Source organism: Mobula hypostoma, chromosome 14, assembly GCF_963921235.1.
Source record: "Mobula hypostoma chromosome 14, sMobHyp1.1, whole genome shotgun sequence".
Classification (NCBI taxonomy): Eukaryota; Metazoa; Chordata; class Chondrichthyes; order Myliobatiformes; family Myliobatidae; genus Mobula; species Mobula hypostoma.
Genome location: NC_086110.1, coordinates 77,223,337 through 77,243,101, shown reverse-complemented (window position 1 = coordinate 77,243,101; position 19,765 = coordinate 77,223,337). Strand labels below are relative to the sequence as shown.

The window sequence follows — 19,765 nt, the reverse complement described above, 5'->3', positions numbered from 1 at the left end:
GTATCTAAAGGTGTGTTTCCCCAAGGTGAGCTGGGGGTGGTGTCTATTGAAAAATCTGCTGGAGACGCGGTACAGGTGCAGCTTGAAAAACTGAGACTCAAGCAGGAGTTCCAGGTACGACAGTTGGAGCGAGAAGAGAAGGAGAGAGAGGTAGAAAGGCAAGAGAGAGAGAGACAGTTGGAAAGAGAAGAGAAAGAGAGAGAGAGACAGTTGGAGAGAGAAGAGAAAGAGAGGGACAGACAGTTGGAGAGAGAAGAGAAACAGAGGGAAAGGGAATTCGAATTGGAGAAGTTAAGGTTAAGGGCAGAGCAGGGGCTCGTGCCGAACCAAGGTGGAAGGTTCCGGGCGACCCAGGAGGTTAGGCTGGTTCCCCCATTTGACGATACCGACATGGATCGGTACTTCCTCCATTTCGAAAAGTGGCTACAAGTCAGGACTGGCCGAGGGATAAGTGGGCTGTGTTACTTCAGAGTGTACTGAAAGGGAAAGCCCAAGAAGCTTACTCCGCTTTGTCCGCGGAAGATGCCCAGAGGTATGAGGTGGTGAAAGAGGCCATCCTCAGGATTTATGAGTTGGTCCCGGAGGCATACCGGCAGAGGTTCCGGAATGCGAGGAAGCAGTGGGACCGCACGTACTTGGAGTTTGCCCGTGAGATGCAGGCATATTGTGAGCGTTGGTGCGCCTCAAAGGGGGTAGAGGGGGATTATGACAGACTGCTACAGCTGATCCTGATTGAGCAGTTTAAAGGTTGTGTCCCTGAGGGTATGAGACCCTACCTAGATGAGAAGGAGGCAGCCACGTTAGCCGCAATTGCTAAGTTAGCGGATGAGTATGCGTTGACGCATAAAATGAAGTTTGCCCCGAGTAAAGGCTACCAGAAGGGTCGTCAGGACGGCGGGGAGAGTCCGCCAGAAAAGTCAGTAAGTAAGCCGGGGACTAGTGAAAAGGATAAGGTAGACCGGGAGCAGTCTGGTAGGAAGTCCCCTGGGGTCGTCTGTTATAATTGTGGGAAAGTCGGACACTTTGCATCCAGGTGCTTTGCCCCAAGGAAGGAGACGGGGAAAGGAAGACGGGGGTTCCGACTGGCTGTTTTGAGCCGGCAAACCCACCCCCAAGGGAGAGGAGGTCTGATAAAGTTCAGGAAGGGTGCGAGAAGTTTATCTCGGCCGGATTGGTGTCAGTGAAGGAGGGGTTAAAACCAGTTCCAGTGCGGATCTGGAGAGGCACGGGAGCATGTCAGTCACTAATACTGAAGAGTGTTTTAGACTTTAGCTCAGATACCGAGACTGGGGAGGTCAGTGTGATAAAAGGCATTGGAAAAGGGACTGAAGCCGTGCCTTTGCACCAGATACACCTACAAAGCAACTTGGTCTCTGGACTAGTCACGATCGGGGTGAGGTCCGAATTACCAATGAAAGACGTGGAAGTCTTGCTCGGAAATGACCTCGCGGGGGGGATTGTGTTCCCCGCCGCGATGCTGACAAGTCAGCCTGCCAGCATGGAGGGGACTCGCAGGTTTATCCCGTTTGCGCAGTAACTCGGCGGATGGCGAGAAAAGCTGCAGAGGCCGACATAAAGTTAGCTGAAACGTTTCTGCCAGCCTTGTACGAGGAGGGGATAGAAAGTGAAAAGACGGAACGAAATGAAACAAGAGGAAGTGAGGGAGCTGAGGCAGACTTAGCATTAGCCAGGGAGGACTTTATACAGGCACAGGAGCGGGACGAGGAGAAAATGGATTTGGCAGAGACAGCTCTCTCCGAGGCAGAATTAAAAAAGGAGCCAGTAGGCTATTATGTAAAGGAGGGAGTACTAATGAGGAAATGGAGACCACCTACTGTGCCCGCAGATGAGGAATGGGGAGTTGTACACCAGGTGGTAGTGCCGAAGATTTATAGGGGCGAGATTTTTAACCTGGCCCACAAGGTACCCCTCGGTGGACATTTTGGGGTGAGGAAGACAGTCGACAGAATTATGGAAGAATTTTACCGGCCGAACATGAGGAAAGATATTGTTGAATATTGTAGGCGATGTCATTTATGTCAGGTAGTAGGGAAGCCAAATCAGGACCTGCCTAAAGCACCCCTTCGACCGATACCTGCTTTCGGGGAACCTTTTTCCCGAGTCATTGTGGATTTTGTCAGTCCCCTGCCCAGAACTGCGAGTGGGCGGGAATATGTGATGACTATGATGTGCGCCGCCACCAGGTTTCCAGAGGCTGTGCCCCTGGCAAGCATGAAGGCGCCCGCCGTGGTAAAGGCGCTTGTGAAATTTTTCACTACGATGGGGCTGCCCAGGGAAATCCAGTCGGATCAGGGGAGTGTCTTCACATCTCACACCTTCCGACGGATGTTGGATGAGATGGGAGCACAGCAGATTTTGGCCTCCGCGTACCACCCTGAGTCACAAGGGGCGTTGGAACGATTCCACGCCACCTTAAAGACAATGATTAAAATTTACTGTCAAGAAAACGCTAGGAGCTGGGATGATGCTTTGCCCCTCCTGCTATTTGCCGTGAGGGACACGGTTCAAGAGTCATTGGGGTTCAGCCCATTCGAGCTTGTCTTCGGTCATCAGCCCAGAGGACCCCTGACCTTACTAAAAGAGCAATGGTCCAGTCTGGCAGTTCAAGTTAATGTGATTGATTATGTTTTAAAATTTCGTGAGAGGCTGGAAAGCATCTGTGACCTTGCCAAAGAAAATCTGCGACACTCCCAGACTAAAATGAAAAAATGGTATAGAAACATAGAAACATAGAAAATAGGTGCAGGAGTAGGCCATTCGGCCCTTCGAGCCTGCACCGCCATTTATTATGATCATGGCTGATCATCCAACTCAGAACCCAGCCTTCCCTCCATACCCCCTGACCCCTGTAGCCACAAGGGCCATATCTAACTTCCTTTTAAACATAGCTAATGAACTGGCCTCAACAGTTTGCTGTGGCAGAGAATTCCACAGATTCACCACTCTCTGTGTGAAGAAGTTTTTCCTAACCTCGGTCCTAAAAGGCTTCCCCTCTATCCTCAAACTGTGACCCCTCGTTCTAGACCTCCCCAACATCGGGAACAATCTTCCCGCATCTAGCCTGTCCAATCCCTTTAGGATCTTATACGTTTCAATCAGATCCCCCCTCAATCTTCTAAATTCCAACGAGTACAAGCCCAGTTCATCCAGTCTTTCTTCATATGAAAGACCTGCCATCCCAGGAATCAATCTGGTGAACCTTCTTTGTACTCCCTCTATGGCAAAGATGTCTTTCCTCAGATTAGGGGACCAAAACTGCACACAATACTCCAGGTGTGGTCTCACCAAGGCCTTGTACAACTGCAGTAGTACCTCCCTGCTCCTGTACTCGAATCCTCTCGCTATAAATGCCAGCATACCGTTCGCCTTTTTCACCGCCTGCTGTACCTGCATGCCCACTTTCAATGACTGGTGTATAATGACACCCAGGTCTCGTTGCACCTCCCCTTTTCCTAATCGGCCACCATTCAGATAATAATCTGTTTTCCTATTTTTGCCACCAAAGTGGATAACTTCACATTTATCCACATTAAATTGCATCTGCCATGAGTTTGCCCACTCACCCAACCTATCCAAGTCACCCTGCATCCTCTTAGCATCCTCCTCACTGCTAACACTGCCACCCAGCTTTGTGTCATCCGCAAACTTAGAGATGCTGCATTTAATTCCCTCATCCAAGTCATTAATATATATTGTAAACAACTGGGGTCCCAGCACTGAGCCTTGCGGTACCCCACTAGTCACCGCCTGCCATTCTGAAAAGGTCCCGTTTATTCCCACCCTTTGCTTCCTGTCTGCTAACCAATTCTCCACCCACACCAATACCTTACCCCCAATACCGTGTGCTTTAAGTTTGCACACTAATCTCCTATGTGGGACCTTGTCAAAAGCCTTTTGAAAATCCAAATATACCACATCCACTGGTTCTCCCCTATCCACTCTACTAGTTACATCCTCAAAAAATTCTATGAGATTCGTCAGACATGATTTTCCTTTCACAAATCCATGCTGACTTTGTCCGATCATTTCACCGCTTTCCAAATGTGCTGTTATCACATCCTTGATAACTGACTCCAGCAGTTTCCCCACCACCGACGTTAGGCTAACCGGCCTATAATTCCCCGGTTTCTCTCTCCCTCCTTTTTTAAAAAGTGGGGTTACATTAGCCACCCTCCAATCCTCAGGAACTAGTCCAGAATCTAACGAGTTTTGAAAAATTATCACTAATGCATCCACTATTTCTTGGGCCACTTCCTTAAGCACTCTGGGATGCAGACCATCTGGCCCTGGGGATTTATCTGCCTTCAATCCCTTCAATTTACCTAACACCACTTCCCTACTAACATGTATTTCGCTCAGTTCCTCCATCTCACTGGACCCTCTGTCCCTTACTATTTCTGGAAGATTATTTATGTCCTCCTTAGTGAAGACAGAACCAAAGTAATTATTCAATTGGTCTGCCATGTCCTTGCTCCCCATAATCAATTCACCTGTTTCTGTCTGCAGGGGACCTACATTTGTCTTTATCAGTCTTTTCCTTTTTACATATCTATAAAAGCTTTTACAGTCCGTTTTTATGTTCTCTGCCAGTTTTCTCTCATAATCTTTTTTCCCCTTCCTAATTAAGCCCTTTGTCCTCCTCTGCTGAACTCTGAATTTCTCCCAGTCCTCAGGTGAGCCACTTTCTCTGGCTAATTTGTATGCTACTTCTTTGGAATTGATACTATCCCTAATTTCTCTTGTCAGCCACGGGTGCACTACCTTCCTTGATTTATTCTTTTGCCAAACTGGGATGAACAATTGTTGTAGTTCATCCATGCAACCTTTAAATGCCTGCCACTGCATATCCACCGTCAATCCTTGAAGTGTCATTTGCCAGTCTATCTTAGCTAATTCATGTCTCATACCTTCAAAGTTACCCCTCTTTAAGTTCAGAACCTTTGTTTCTGAATTAACTACGTCACTCTCCATGTTAATGAAGAATTCCACCATATTATGGTCACTCTTCCCCAAGGGGCCTCTCACGACAAGATCGCTAATTAACCCTTCCTCATTGCTCAAAACCCAGTCCAGAATAGCCAGCTCTCTAGTCGGTTCCTCGACATGTTGGTTCAAAAAACCATCCCGCATACATTCCAAGAATCCAATGATAGGCGTGCCCGCGAAAAAGAGTTCCAAGTGGGCGATCGGGTCTTAGTTCTGTTCCCAGTGGTAGCCAACCCCCTTCAGGCAAGATTCCACGGTCCGTACAAGGTGCCGGGCAAATATAAACTTCAAAATGTTGTAATGCTAGTGTGATGGCCAGTGGCTCCTTTTCCACAGTGGAATAGTTCCTCTGATGGGTATTAAATTTCTTGGAAAAGTAAGCGACTGGGTGCTCAACCCCCTCTTTGTCTGTCTGCAACAGCACCGCCCCGGCAGCTTCGTCGCTAGCATCTGTTGCTAGGGAGAAGGGTTTTGAAAAATCAGGCGCATTTAGCACAGGATGGTGACACAGAATCACCTTCAGACTCTCGAAGGCTTGTTGACAAAGGTCGTCCCACACAAACTTCGCATTCTTTGGCAAAAGCTTAGTGAGAGGGAGAGTAATATCCGCAAAGTTTTTGCAAAACTTCCTGTAGTACCCCACCATCCCCAAGAACCTTCTCAGGGCTCTCTTGTCTGTCGGGGTGGGGACCTCCAAGATAGCCCGCACCTTAGCCTGCATCGGAGCCAGCTGTCCCCGTCCTACCACAAATCCCAGATAAGTGACCTTCGCGTGGCCGAACTCACTTTTCGCGAGGTTCACTGTCAGGCTGGCTTCCAGAGAATGGACACTGGAGAGTAACACTAATGGTCAGCTGGCTCACAGGGCTCGTATAGCAACTTGCCTTGTACATCTCCTTTAAACTCTAGATTGTCTCAATGCTCTGCCCTTTCGTTTATGACATTTCCTGGGGGAGGGGAAAAAAACTACTTCTACAACCCAAGCTTCTGAATTTTATACCCCGTCAGCTCACCATCCCGGGGAAGGGGGGGGGGGTAATTCCAGGTTTGCTCAACCAGTCCTTACAGCCAACATAGTCTAATCCAGGCAATAACCTTTCAACCTCTTCTGCAGCCATTCCAAAGTCCCTCTGTGTCTCTTTATCTTTCCTGTAATGGGGTGACCAGAATGACACGTAACGTAGCCTCAAAGTTGATACAGCTGCAGCATCACTTGCCTATGTCTAGACCCCTCAATTCTGTACACCTATCAAACCTCCCGTCAAATCAAAGATTCAAAGTATACGGAATACAATCAAGTTTAATTTTCACCACAGACAGCCAAGAAACACCATGGAACCCAAAGAAAACATCAAACGTGCAGAAATACAAATCATGCTAGTAGCCAGAAGCGAGTGAAAAACAAAACATCAAAGCAGAGTCACTGAAACATTCCAGGAACGTTCAGCTCAATTTAACGCTGTATCATTCACTGACTGCAGGTCACAGAGTCAGTCTGCCCCAATCCAAATTGCACAAATTAGCAACAAGGAGTAACATGTAGAGTCCAATCCACGAACCACTTTAATTAAACCTTGCCCAAGTCCCAAAAGCTATGTTTGCAATTCATCTACCTATGATGCCACTTTCAAGGAATTATGAACCTGTATTCCCAGAAGGGGAAAGGGGAGAACATTGCCTCCCCCAGGAATGAATGCTTGCTCCTTGTGCAATTGGATCCTGGATTTCCCCACCTGCAGACCCCAGTCAGTTCAGGCTGGCAGCAACATCTCCTCCACAATCTCCGTCAGCACTGGTGCACCACAGGGCTGTGTGCTCAGCCCCCTGCTCTACTCACTTTACACTTACCACTGTGCGGCTAAGCACAGCTCCGATGCCACATTTAAGTTTGCCGACCACACTGTTAGAGGCCGAATCAGCATACAGGAGGGAGACAAAATCTGGCTGAGTGGTGCCACAACAACCTCTCAATGTCAGCACAGCCAAGCAGCTGATTAGAGACTTTCAGGAAGAGGAAATCTGAGGTCCTCATCAGGGGAATCACAGTTGGAGAGGGTCAGCAATTTTAAGTTCCTCAGTGTTGTTATTTTTGTGGTCCTGTCCTGGGCCCAGCACACAAGTACATTTATGAAAAAAGCACGACAAGGCCTCTAACTCCTTAGGAGTTGTGAAGATTTGGCATGACATCTAGAGACACCTACAGATGTGTGCTGGCGAGTATACTGACTGGTTGCATCACAGCCTGGTATGGAAACACCAATGCTCCTGAATGGAAAATCCTATAAGCAATCGTGGATACAGTCCAGTCCATCACGGGTAAAACCCTCCCCACCAAAGAGCACATCTATAAGGAATGCTGTCGCAGGAAAGCAGCATCCATCAAGGACCCCCACCACCCAGTCCGTACTCTCTTCTCGCTTCTGCCATCAGGAAGATACAGGAGCCTCAGGACTCGCCTTCCAGGTTCAGGGAGAGTTACGACCCCAGAACCATCAGGCTCTTGAACCTGTGGGGATAGATTCACTCACCCCCTCACTCAACTCTTCCCACAATCTACAGACACACTTTTAAGGACTCTACAACTTGTTCTCTATTTATTGCTTTTTTTCCTCATTTTGTCTATGCAGTTTGTTGTCTTTGGCACACTGGTTGTTTGTCCGTCCTGTTAGATACAGTTTTTCACTGATTCTATTGATTTTTTTCATAATTACTGTGAATGTCCACAAGAAAATGAATCTCAGGACTGTATATGGTGACATATGTATTTTGATAAAAAAATTTTGGAAGCAGCTGTAAGTGACAATCAGCAATCCAGAGAGACAGACATATCTGACACTCCAGTGTACTTGGGGTAGGATGAATGGTCAGCCATAACCGAGCACCGCTCAGTGACAAGGCATCTCCCCAGCACAACCTGTACGAGATTTGTGTTTTCATAAACTGTCTTGATACCCTGATCAGGCAGTGTGGGAGCATAGCCGCTTGCACAACACTTTACAGAGACAGCGATCACAATCAAGGTTCGCTTCCTGCCGCTGTCTGTAAGGATTTGGTACGTTCCCTGTGACAGTGAGGGATCCTGCTGGAGGTTTCCGTTTCCTCCCACGTTCCAACGACGTAGGGATTAGGGTCAGCAAGCTGTGAGCACACTATGTCGCTGTTGGAATCGTGGCTACACTTGCTCCCAGCACATCCTCAGACTGTGCTGGTTGCTGACACAAACAATGCATGTTTCAATGTACATATGATAAATAAAATTCATCTTCATCTTTGATAAACTCTTATCAATACAAAATCAAACAGAAGGGTTTAATGCTTAGATTAAACATTGACCTACAGTAAGCAGAAGAGTTTAATGCTTAGATTAAACATTGACCTACCAGAAGCAGAAGAGTTTAATGCTTAGATTAAACATTGACCTACCGTAAGCAGCTGGGAGAAATGCCTGGAAGAGATTGCAGGTTTAATTGCGCCTCATTGCAGAGATTCCGCTGATGCAGCTCTCACAGTGCAATATCTAATCAGGACAGCGAGCTCAGCACGACCGGGGTGGGGAGAGGAGGAGAGAGAAGAGCAGGCAGAAAGACACATGCGACAGGCCCAGCTATAGGGCAGATGCAGGCTGGAGAAAAAGGGTAGGAGAAAGGAGAAAGACCAAAAAGGGACGTTTTGAGGAAAAGGTTGGAATTCCAAGATGGCTAAGGAACAGAAAGACTCAATGTTGATATGAGAATAGGTTGGCGAGCCAAGGCATTTTTCTTTGAAGCGAAGATTGACAGGTGCCTAGATTGAATTTATCTAAACCTTACATCCACCCCACAATGTGAGGAGTAAAAATCTTTGCCTTATCACACCATGGCAATTTATAGACATGTGAATTTACAAGTCTATTGGCTTGTAGAAATAGAGGTGTACCAGACAACAAGAGGCACATTAGAGTGGATAGCCAGAGATCTTTCAGAGATGGAAAATGCTAATATCCCTCAATTTTAAGGTGATTGGTAAAATGCCCAGGGGTGGGGCAAATAGAGGTAGCCGTTTTCTTTAATACAGAGTGGTGGATGCGTGGAACACACTGCCAGGGCTGGTGGCAGAGGGAGGTACACTAAAGGCATTTAAGAAACTTAAATAGGATGATAGAAAAGTGTGGGGGGGCTATATGGGAGAAAAGGGTTAGATTCATCTTGAAGTGAAAAGGTCAGCACAACATCATAGGCGAAAGGGCCTGTATTATGCTGTAGTGTTCAATGTTACGGTGGGGCCAATTCTGACCAGAGTGTGCCCATAGAATTCAGGGGTTCATGCCTAATCCAGGAAGCCGGAATACCCCAATGTACAGAGAGGCCAGTCCCTCTGGGCACAAACCACAGCATTGCACCATAGGAGCCCCTGTCAGAACAGACACTTCTAGTGCAGGCTACTGTCTGGTTAGGAAGATAATCTGATGCTGTGCCTGCAAAACGTCTACAAGCAGGGGAGTTGACCTTGTCTCTACGAACAATCATACCACAATTAGCAAACAATCTCCCATTGCCTTTGTGTCCATTAGAAGTTTGAGGTTTGGTATGTCACAACTTCCTGCAGTGGAGAGCATTCTGACTGGTTGTGTCATTGGTCCTGAGGCTCGACTGCACAAGAGCACACAGCGGGTTGGAGACTCAGTTGGCTCCATCATAGGCACAACCCTCCCCAGAGGAGATCAACAGGTGAAGGTAGCATCCATCATGGGCACAACACTGCTACCATCAGAGAGGTGTACAGAAGCCCGACGACCCACACTCAACGTTTTAGAAACAGCTTCTTCCATTATTAGATTTCTGAGGGGTCCATGCGCCCACAACATTACATGCATCTTTCTGGAGCTTATGGTAATTAATGCCACACAACAAATGTTAGTGATAATAAACCTGATTATGAATGCATATCAGGCCATTTGGCTCATCCAGAGTAAATAATCACGTGTCCAGCCCCTCCTATATCCATCCAGACACAGGCTCTTCAGCCCAAAGCATCCATGCTGACCGAGATGTCTTAATTGAAGAAGTTCCATTTGCCTGCATTCGGCCCATATCCCCCTAAACCCTTCCTATCCACATACCAGTCCAAATGCCTTTTACATGTTGATATTGTATCCACATCTACCACTTCTTCAAGTGGTTCACTCCATATACACACCACCCTGTGAGAAAGCTGCCCGAGCTCCTTTCAGGTTGCTCCTCTCAGCTCAAACATATCCCCAGACTATTCTAGAACAAGACTATCCTCCTTAGCCCTTCTCATGTTCTCCCGACAACGTGTCCACACCCCCCGCACTCACCGACCCTCAAACATTGCAACAGGAAGTGACAAGATATACACTGCAATCTTGTCCTCAACAATGACAATAGATCTCCAAATAAAGGAGCAGAATTAGGCCAATCAGCCCATCAGGTCTAGTCTGCCATTCCATCATGGCTGATTTACTATCCCCCTCAACCTCATTCTCCTGCCTTCTCCCCATAACCTTTGACACCCTGACTAATAAGAACCTATCATGAACCAAATACTGCTTTAAATATGATTTGGCCTCCACAGTCGTCTGTGACAATGAATTCCACAGATACACCACCCTTGGGCTAAAGAGATTCTTCACCTCTGTTCGAAGACTCCCCTCTATTCTGAAGCTATGCCCTCTGGTCCGAGACTCTCCCACTATAGGAAACATCTTCGAACTGAGGCTGTGCCCTCTGGTCCAACAACTTGCTTTATTTTGTGATACAATTCACTGCTCTTGCAGTTTGATGAACATACTGATGAAGACATTTTGGGAGAAATACAGTCAATAAGCTCTGAAGTTCAAACTCTTGAACTCAATGAAAGTTAACACTACTGTAAACGACTGGGCCCCTGGCACTGCCACCCCCTCCTCCATAAGTGTAGTCACTCTCGGTCTCTCGCCTGGAAGCTCTGGGTTGACCAACACCAGCAGGGTCAGAAGACTTCTCTATGAACGTTAAATCTCTACATTGTGACTGCGCATTCACTGAATACTCAGATTTATTTGTCATATATACATTGAAACAGTGAAGTGTATTGTTTGCATCAACAACACATGCTGGAGAAAGCCAAGGGTCACCACACATTCCATCACCAACATAGTACGTCCACAATGCTCAGATGAACACAACAAACCCGGTCTCCACCAGCCCCCCCCCCACCCTAAGCCCCCAGCCCCCACCCACAGTCCTCCAGTCCCAGGACAAAACAGCTCTGGACTGCAGCCACCCGTGGACTCTCGGTTTCATAGACACCCTGTCTATCTAGAATGGACTATGGCCTTTTCTCAACTTTCAGCTTGTTGATACTTGCACCAGAAACAAAGAAATGAACCTCATTGGTAGATTGCATCTCATCTCTGGCCTTCAGTCTTCCGTCTTTCATTTCTTCCAAAATTCGTGTTCATCGTTTTCCTGCACTTCCACTCTTGAGGGTCTTCAGGCCATTCCTCCTCCTGCCTTCTCTAGCCCTTCCTCAACTGCCTCCAACACTCCATGAGAAACATGATTTCCTGGGACCTCAAAACCAAAATCCTTCTGGACCAGAACACTACAGCACAGAAACAGGCCCTTTGGCCCATCTAATCCATTCTGTCTAGTCTCACCAATTCACAACTGGACCCTAGGCCTCCACTGATGCACTTATCCAAACTCCTCTTACACGTTACAATTGAGCTCGCATGTACCACTGTGCTGGCAACTCGTTCCACACTCTCAACATCCTCAGGTTATCCTTAATTTTACCCTTAACCTATGACCTCTAACTTCACCCAACCTCATTTACTCCTCAGAATTCTGTACACTATCAAATCTCCCCTCATTCTCCGACACTTTGGGGAATAAAGGTTTAACCTATTCAACCTTTCCCTATAACTCAGGCCCTCCAAGTCTCAGTACCATCCTTGCAAATTCTCTCTGTAAACTTTCAATATTATGATTTTCTTGTAGGTAGGCGAGAAGTGCCCCAAATTCCTATACAGCTTCAACATAACATCAACTCCTGTACTCAGTCCCCTGATTCGCAAAGGCCAATGTGCCAAAAGCTTTCTTTGCAACTCAATTCCCCTAGACACCACTTTGGATGCATTTGTCACTCCGCACTCAGCAGTGCCCAACCTGAGACTGACATGGAAACAAGAACCCTCTGGGCCAAAGCGCAATCTAGAACCCAGGAGATGGGAGCAAGGATAAAACAGGAAATCTGTAACGTTGACCACCAGCACCCACTACCTCTCTCCTCACCCACTGCTGGCACAGACAGCAAAAGCAGATAGTGGTGAGGAAGCACCCAGAATCAGATGGCCTCCAAATAAACCTGGGACCATGCCAGCAAAACAGTTGCCCTGCTGGTAAGATTCAGATTCAGCTGTCATCTCAAACAATAACGAGGCAGCCTACAGGGAAAAAGTCATTACCCTGACACAGTGGCGTCAAGAAAACAACCTCTCCCTCAATGTCAAGAAAGCAAACGTGCTGGTTGTGGATTAGATTAGATTAGATTAGATTATGAGGACACGCAGTCCTCTTTTATACCAACAATTAGTACTAGAACATTTAATCATCACAGCTATATTTGATTCTGCACTTCCCATTCCCTTGATTACAAATATTAAATATTAAAAATAGTTAAAATTATTAAATATTAAAAATTTAAATTATAAATTATAAATAGAAAAATGGAAAGTAAGGTAGTGCAAAAAAACTGAGAGGCAGGTCCAGATATTTGGAGGGTACAGCCCAGATCCAGGTCAGGATCCGTTCAGCAGTCTCATCACAGTTGGAAAGAAGCTGTTCCCAAATCTGGCCATACGAGTCTTCAAGCTCCTGAGCCTTCTCTCGGAGGGAAGAGGGACGAAAAGTGTGTTGGCTGGGTGGGTCGTGTCCTTGATTATCCTGGCAGCACTGCTCCGACAGCGTGTGGTGTAAAGTGAGTCCAAGGAAGGAAGATTGGTTTGTGTGATGTGCTGCGCCGTGTTCACGATCTTCTGCAGCTTCTTCCGGTCTTGGACAGGACAACTTCCATACCAGATTGTGATGCACCCTAGAAGAATGCTTTCTACGGTGCATCTATAAAAATTAGTGAGGGTTTTAGGGGACAGGCCAAATTTCTTTAGTTTTCTCAGGAAGTAAAGGCGCTGGTGGGCCTTCTTGGCAGTGAACTCTGCTTGGCTGGACCAAGTCAGGTCATTTGTGATATTGACCCCAAGGAACTTAAAGCTTTTGACCTGTTCCACTTGCGCACCACCGATGTAAATTGGGTCGTGCGGTCCGCTACTCCTTCTGAAGTCAACAACCAATTCTTTCGTCTTGCTGACGTTGAGGGAAAGGTTATTGTCTTCGCACCATGCCACCAGGTACTTAAATTCCTCTCTGTACTCAAACTCATCATTACCCGAGATACGGCCTACAATTGTTGTGTCATCAGCAAACTTATATATTGAGTTTGATGGAAACTTTGCTACACAATCATGGGTGTTGTTATTTGTCATTTAGTAATGCATGCATTAAGAAATGATACAATGTTCCTCCAGAATGATATCACAGAAACACAGGACAAATCAAGACTAAAAAAAACTGACAAAAACCACATAATTATAACATATAGTTACAACAGTGCAAAGCAATACCGTAATTTGATAAAGAACAGACCATGGGCACGGTAAAAAAAGTCTCAAAGTCTCTCGAAAGTTCCATCATCTCACGTAGACGGTTGAAAGGAGAAACTCTCTTCCTGCCATGAACCTCCAGCGCCGCAAACTTGCTGATGCAGCACCCTGGAAGCACCCGACCACAGCCGACTCGAGTCCGTCCGAAAACTTCGAGCCTCCGACTAGCCCTCCGACACCGAGCACCATCTCTGCTGAGCACTTTGACCCTGGCCCTGGCAACAGGCAAAGCCAAGGATTTGGGGCCTTCCTCTCCGGAGATTCTCGATCGCACAGTAGCAGCTGCAGCGAAGTAGGCACTTCAGAAGTTTTTCCAGATGTTCCTCCGTGCTTCTCATGTCTGTCTCCATCAAATCAGGATTGTGCACGGCCCCTACTTACAAATACGATATCATTTCGGAGCGGCCGCGCGCACTGCGTCGTGTCGCCATCTTCTCCTCCCCTCCCAAATGTATTTACTTCATTACAGGAGGAAGGAAGACAGGCTAACCACTATTGACATCAATGGAACTGGGATTGAGAGGGTAAACAGCTTTAAGTTCCTCGGTATCCACATCACCAAGAACCTCACGTGGTCTGTGCACATCAGCTGTGGTGAGAAAGGCACAACAGCGCCTCTTTCACCTCCGATGGTTGAAGAAGTTTGGTATGGGCCCCTAAATCCTAAGAACTTTCTACAGGGACACAATTAAGAGCATCTTGACTGGCTGCATCACTGCCTGGTATGGGAACTGTACCTCCCTTAATTGCAGGACTCTGCACAGAAACATAGAAAACCTACAGCACAATACAGGCCCTTCAGCCCACAATGCTGTGCCAAACATGTCCTTACCATAGAAATTACCTAGGGTTACCCATAGCCCTCTTTTTTTCTAAGCTCCATGTACTTATCCAGGAGTCTCTTAAAAAACCGTATCATATCCACCTCCACCACCATCGCCAGCAGCCCATTCCACGCACTCACCACATACTGCATTAAAAAAACTTGCCCCTGACATCTCCTCTGTGCCTACTTCCAAGCACCTTAAAACTGTGCCCTCTCATGTTAGCCATTTCAGCTCTGGGAAAAAGCCTCTGACTATCCACACGATCAATGCCTCATCATCTTGTACACCTCTATCAGGTCACCTCTCATCCTCCACTGCTCCAAGGAAAATAGGCCGAGTTCACTCAACCTATTCACATAAGGCATGCTCCAAATCCAGGCAACATCCTTGTAAATCTGCAGAGAGTGGTGCGGACAGTCCAGAGCATCTGTAGCTGTGATTCAGGACATTTACAAAGCCTGGTGTGAAAAAGGGCCCGAAGGATCACTGGGGACCTGAGTCATCTCAGCCACAAACTATTCCAACTGCTACCATTCGGGAAACGGTACTGCAGCATAAAAGCCAGGACCAACAGGCTCCGGGACAGCTTCTTCCACCAGGCCATCAGACTGATTAACTCACGCTGATTTGAGTGTACTCTATGTTACACTGACTGTTCTATTCATTATAAATTACTATGATTTCACATTGTACATTTAGAGGAGACGTAACAAAGATTTTTACTCATGTGAAGGATGAAAGAAATAAAGTCGATTCAATTTATCATATGTACATCAAAACAATGTTTGCAGTAACAACCAACACATGCAAGGTAGCCCACAGGCGTTGCCACACATTCTGGCACCAACACATGGCCACAGGGCCTGTAAACACCACAAGCAGCAACGACAGCAAAAACAAGCTCCTTTCCCACTCTCCTAACCACCCATCAGATAGGTCTCTAATCTCAAGACAGGCCACCTTCAAGTCCTTGGCTCCAGACTTTCAGACATTTGGTCTCCACCCCAGGTAATGGTTATGACAGAGTTTGGAATGAAGTTCACTAGGGCAATGAACAATCATAAGAGATCAGCAAGATTCAGTCACTGGACTCATTACCAAGAACGTCTCTTATCAGATATTATCTCACCCCATAAACCTAGAGTATTGCCCATAATCATTGTGTAAAGGTACACCAAAGAGCAGATGACAAGTTTCTATTTGATAAAAGGAACTTGGGCACAGTACAAGGGACTGATTCCAGTCCCACTTTCCAAGACAGGGGATTAAGTACATTGCATGCCAGTTAAAATTAAAATCGTATTTATGTGATTTTAATTCCACAGACTACTGTGGAGGCCAAGTCATTGGGTATATTTAAGGTGGTGATTGATAGGTTTTTGATTAGACAGGGAGAAGGTTTAGTGAGAAGGCAGGAGAGAATGAGGTTGAGAGGGATAATAAAGCAGCCAGGTTGGAATGCTGGAGCAGACTCGATGGGTCAAGTGGCCCAATTGTTCCTGTCTTATGGTCTGCCCTGCTGGTTGTGTCCTAGAGCCTTACCGTTACAAACGTTTAATACACATAAAAAGTTTGATCTGACCTTAAAACACTGGAGAAACTCAATTTATGGAGGGGAATAAACAGTCGACACAAAACGTGTGTTGCTTCCCACTATTTTGCTCTACTTATTTAATATTTATCATTGTAACTTACAGTATTTGTGTATTACAACTGTACTTCTGCCACAAAACAGATTTCACTATGTCTGCAGAATTTTGTATCTAATCTGAGGTGTTACAGTGAAACCCTATCACACTGATGCTTTTTTTTAACCCACCATGTGGAAGCCACCCTTACCCTCTCTGAAGACAACCATTTCAAATTCTGCACAGGCAAAGCAACTATACTTTACAGCAGAGATAAGTTCAAGCCTGCAGACTGTTACAACTAAGGCCTCACCAAACTCCTGCTGAATCTCTGCAAGGCTTCTCCCACCATGGACAACTTTCTCAACTCTGACCAGACTCACTTTCAACAACTCGAGCGCTCAGTTAATTTTATTTGCACAGTTTGACTTCTTTTGCACATTGGTTGTTTGTCAGTGTGTATGCATAGTTTTCTTTGTAGATTCCAGCATATTCCTTTAGTTCGCTATAAATTCCTGCAAGAAAATGAATCTCAGGTACGACAACATAGAAACTTGGATAACAAATTTTACTTTGACAGATGCAGAGTGTGGATGAGGAGTTTACAAGAATAGAGAAGAAATACAGAGCACAAATACCAAAGGACCAACAACTGATGTCAGTGGAGACCCCCCCAACAAAGCCAACCATCCTTAACTCACTTCAATCCTTTAACTATTCCCAACCATTAATCACCAAACCTTATTTTGTCAATCCTAAGTAAATGTTTTTAGAAAATTAGGTAGACTACACCCACCGCTTCCCTTTTGACAGCTGAGAGGCATGGCATTATCTCAACGTTCTTTGCTGTCAGCAAAACAAAAGTTGGTCATTGAGCTCAGAAAGGGAGGGTGGTGCACATTCATGTGCCATCAACAGAGCTGAGGCCGAGAGGTTTGAGAGCTTCAAATTCCTACATGTGAACACCATCAATACCCTGCTCTGGTCATATTAAACACCACAGCCAAGAAAGCTCACCACACTTCTACTTGCCCAGAAGGCATGCCCACTTTGAAAACATTGTTGCAGCTCTATAAAACTCTGCTTTCACCACATTGGGAGTATTGTGCTCAATTCTGGTTACCACATTATAAAGGATGCAGAAATTTTAAAAAGTGATCTTAGGTTAAAGGGCCAGCACAACAAATTGGGCACCCAAGTCAATCAGAGACCAACCAACATACAATAACGTTGGGGCTTTTTCTGTATCTCACCAACCCTAGCAAATTCTACTGGAATTGTCAATAACCAAGAACTGAACATAAATACAAATTTGGCATCAGAGCACTAAATGCTGGAGGTTGACAGAGGCTCTTCATTCTCCAGAGGGTTCAGCACTTCCGCAAGAGGACAACGTTGACTTAACACAACTTGCGGCTGAGTTTTACAAACCTTCAGACGGCAGCCGTGTAGTCAGAACTATCTTGGTAAAAGCCCGTGGACCATGGCCCGTACAAAGCCTGGCCGCCTTACCTCACACGCAGCCCATACACCGGGCGACCACCCCACCTCGGCTTGTCCCCCACACTCCGACCTCTCATCCCCTTTCCCCAAATCCCGGCTACAAGCGCGGCCAGGAACCCCGGTAATGGCCTGATCACTGTTCCCTGTTCTCGACCCCGTGACAACGATATCTGCTTTCACACAAACTCCACAGCCTAACAACCAAACACAACCTACCGCTCATCCGTCGCCATCTTGCTATACGATCTCGCATGTGACAGGTCATTTGACCTGTCATGTGCTTAATTCTGCAGGTGCGCGCCCCCTCGGCATTCAACAACCAATCATATCCGACGGGGCGGAGTCGCCGGTCTTTCGTAAAAGAATTCAGACTACAGATCCCAGAGCGCACCGCGCCGCTCATGGTCTCCAACACTGCGAACAACAGGGGGAGCTACTAAGTGGAAGTCGCACAGAAAGAGAGGCAGTCAGGGGGCGCCAATCTGTGGGAGGGGTGGTACTGAGGGAGGGTCACATTGGGAGGGGTTGTTTGTACTGAGGGAGGGTCATACTGCGGGAGGGGTAGTACTGATGGAGGGTCACACTGAGGGAGGGGTGGTACTGAGGGAGGGTCACACTGTGGGAGGGGTGGTACTGAGGGAGGGTCACACTGAGGGGGGTGGTACTGAGGGAGGGTCATACTGTGGGAGGGGTGGTACTGAGGGGGGCTCACACTGTGGGAGGGGTGGCAGTGAGGGAGGGTCACACCGTGGGAGGGGTGGTACCGAAGGAGAGTCACACCGTGGGAGGGGTGGTACTGAGGGAGGGTCACTGTGGGAGGGGTGGTACTGAGGGAGGGTCACACTGTGGGGGGTGATACTGAGGGGGGGCTCACACTGTGGGAGGGGTGGCAGTGAGGGAGGGTCACACTGTGGGAGGGGTGCTACTGAGGGAGGGTCACACTGTGGGGGGTGATACTGAGGGGGGGCTCACACTGTGGGAGGGGTGGCAGTGAGGGAGGGTCACACTGTGGGAGGGGTGGTACTGAGGGAGGGTCACACTGTGGGGGGTGATACTGAGGGGGGGCTCACACTGTGGGAGGGGTGGCAGTGAGGGAGGGTCACACTGTGGGAGGGGTGGTACTGAGGGAGGGTCACACTGTGGGGGGGTGATACTGAGGGGGGGCTCACAGTGTGGGAGGGGTGGCAGTGAGGGAGGGTCACACTGGGAGGGGTGGCACTGAGGGAGGGTCACACTGTGGGAGGGGTGGTACTGAGGCAGGGTCACACTGTGGGAGGGGTGGTACTGAGGGAGGGTGACACCATTGGAGGGATGGTACCGAGGGAGGGTCACACTGTGGGAGGTGATACTGAGGGGGGGCTCACACTGTGGGAGGGGTGGTACCGAGGGAGGATGACACTGTGGGAGGGGTGGTACCGAGGGAGGGTCACACTGTGGGAGGGGTGGCACCGAGGGAGGGTGACACCATTGGAGGGATGGTACCGAGGGAGGGTCACACTGTTCAGATTGCTGGACAAGCTCAAATGCACATGGATGCATTCACGATCTAAAAGCTGGCATGTCATTGACTACGTCAGCACCCGACAACGAGACATCTCTGACATTCGTATCACCAGAGTTAAGTGTGGAACTGAGTGCTCAACTGATCATCAAATGGTGCAGTCGGATCTATATCTATCGATCAAACCTCCACGCAGACTGAACGCTGCCAAACCACCCAAAAAGCTGAACACCACCAAATTGAAACATCACGAGTGTGCTGATGCCCTGAAATCCTCTATGGAAACTGCTCTAAGCAGAGTGGTTGAGAATCCATCAGACGATATTACTGAGCACTGGAATGTCTTCACAGGAACAGTCTACAGGACTGCTCAGGACACCTTGGGGAAAGTCAAGCGCAAGCATCAGGACTGGTTTGATGAGAGCAACCAATCTGTGCAAGACCTTCTGAGAGCTAAGGCAGCTGCTCACCAGACTCTTCTTCGACACCCAAACTCAAGTTCCAAAAAACGTGCCTTTCTGAGTGCAAAATCAACTTTGCAGAGGCACCTCCGAGCTATGAAAGACCAGCGGTGGGCGAACAAGGCCGAGGAGTTACA

At 47.5% G+C, this 19,765-nt stretch overlaps 1 protein-coding gene across 3 annotated transcripts in view; it reads right to left on the bottom strand.

The window, feature by feature from the left end:
* pepd (peptidase D) overlaps positions 1-17,940 on the bottom strand; it is a 200,619-nt gene extending 182,679 nt beyond the window's left edge. For 2 of the 3 annotated variants that reach the window (XM_063067266.1, XM_063067268.1), the window contains exon 1: positions 17,676-17,795. In XM_063067266.1, coding sequence (XP_062923336.1) covers positions 17,676-17,743 — 68 coding nt within the window. In that variant the 5' untranslated portion in view covers positions 17,744-17,795. Of the gene's footprint in view, positions 1-17,675; positions 17,796-17,882 lie in introns of those variants that run through there. The other variant, XM_063067267.1, reaches the window with a different exon arrangement.
* Positions 17,941-19,765: the final 1,825 nt, after the last annotated feature.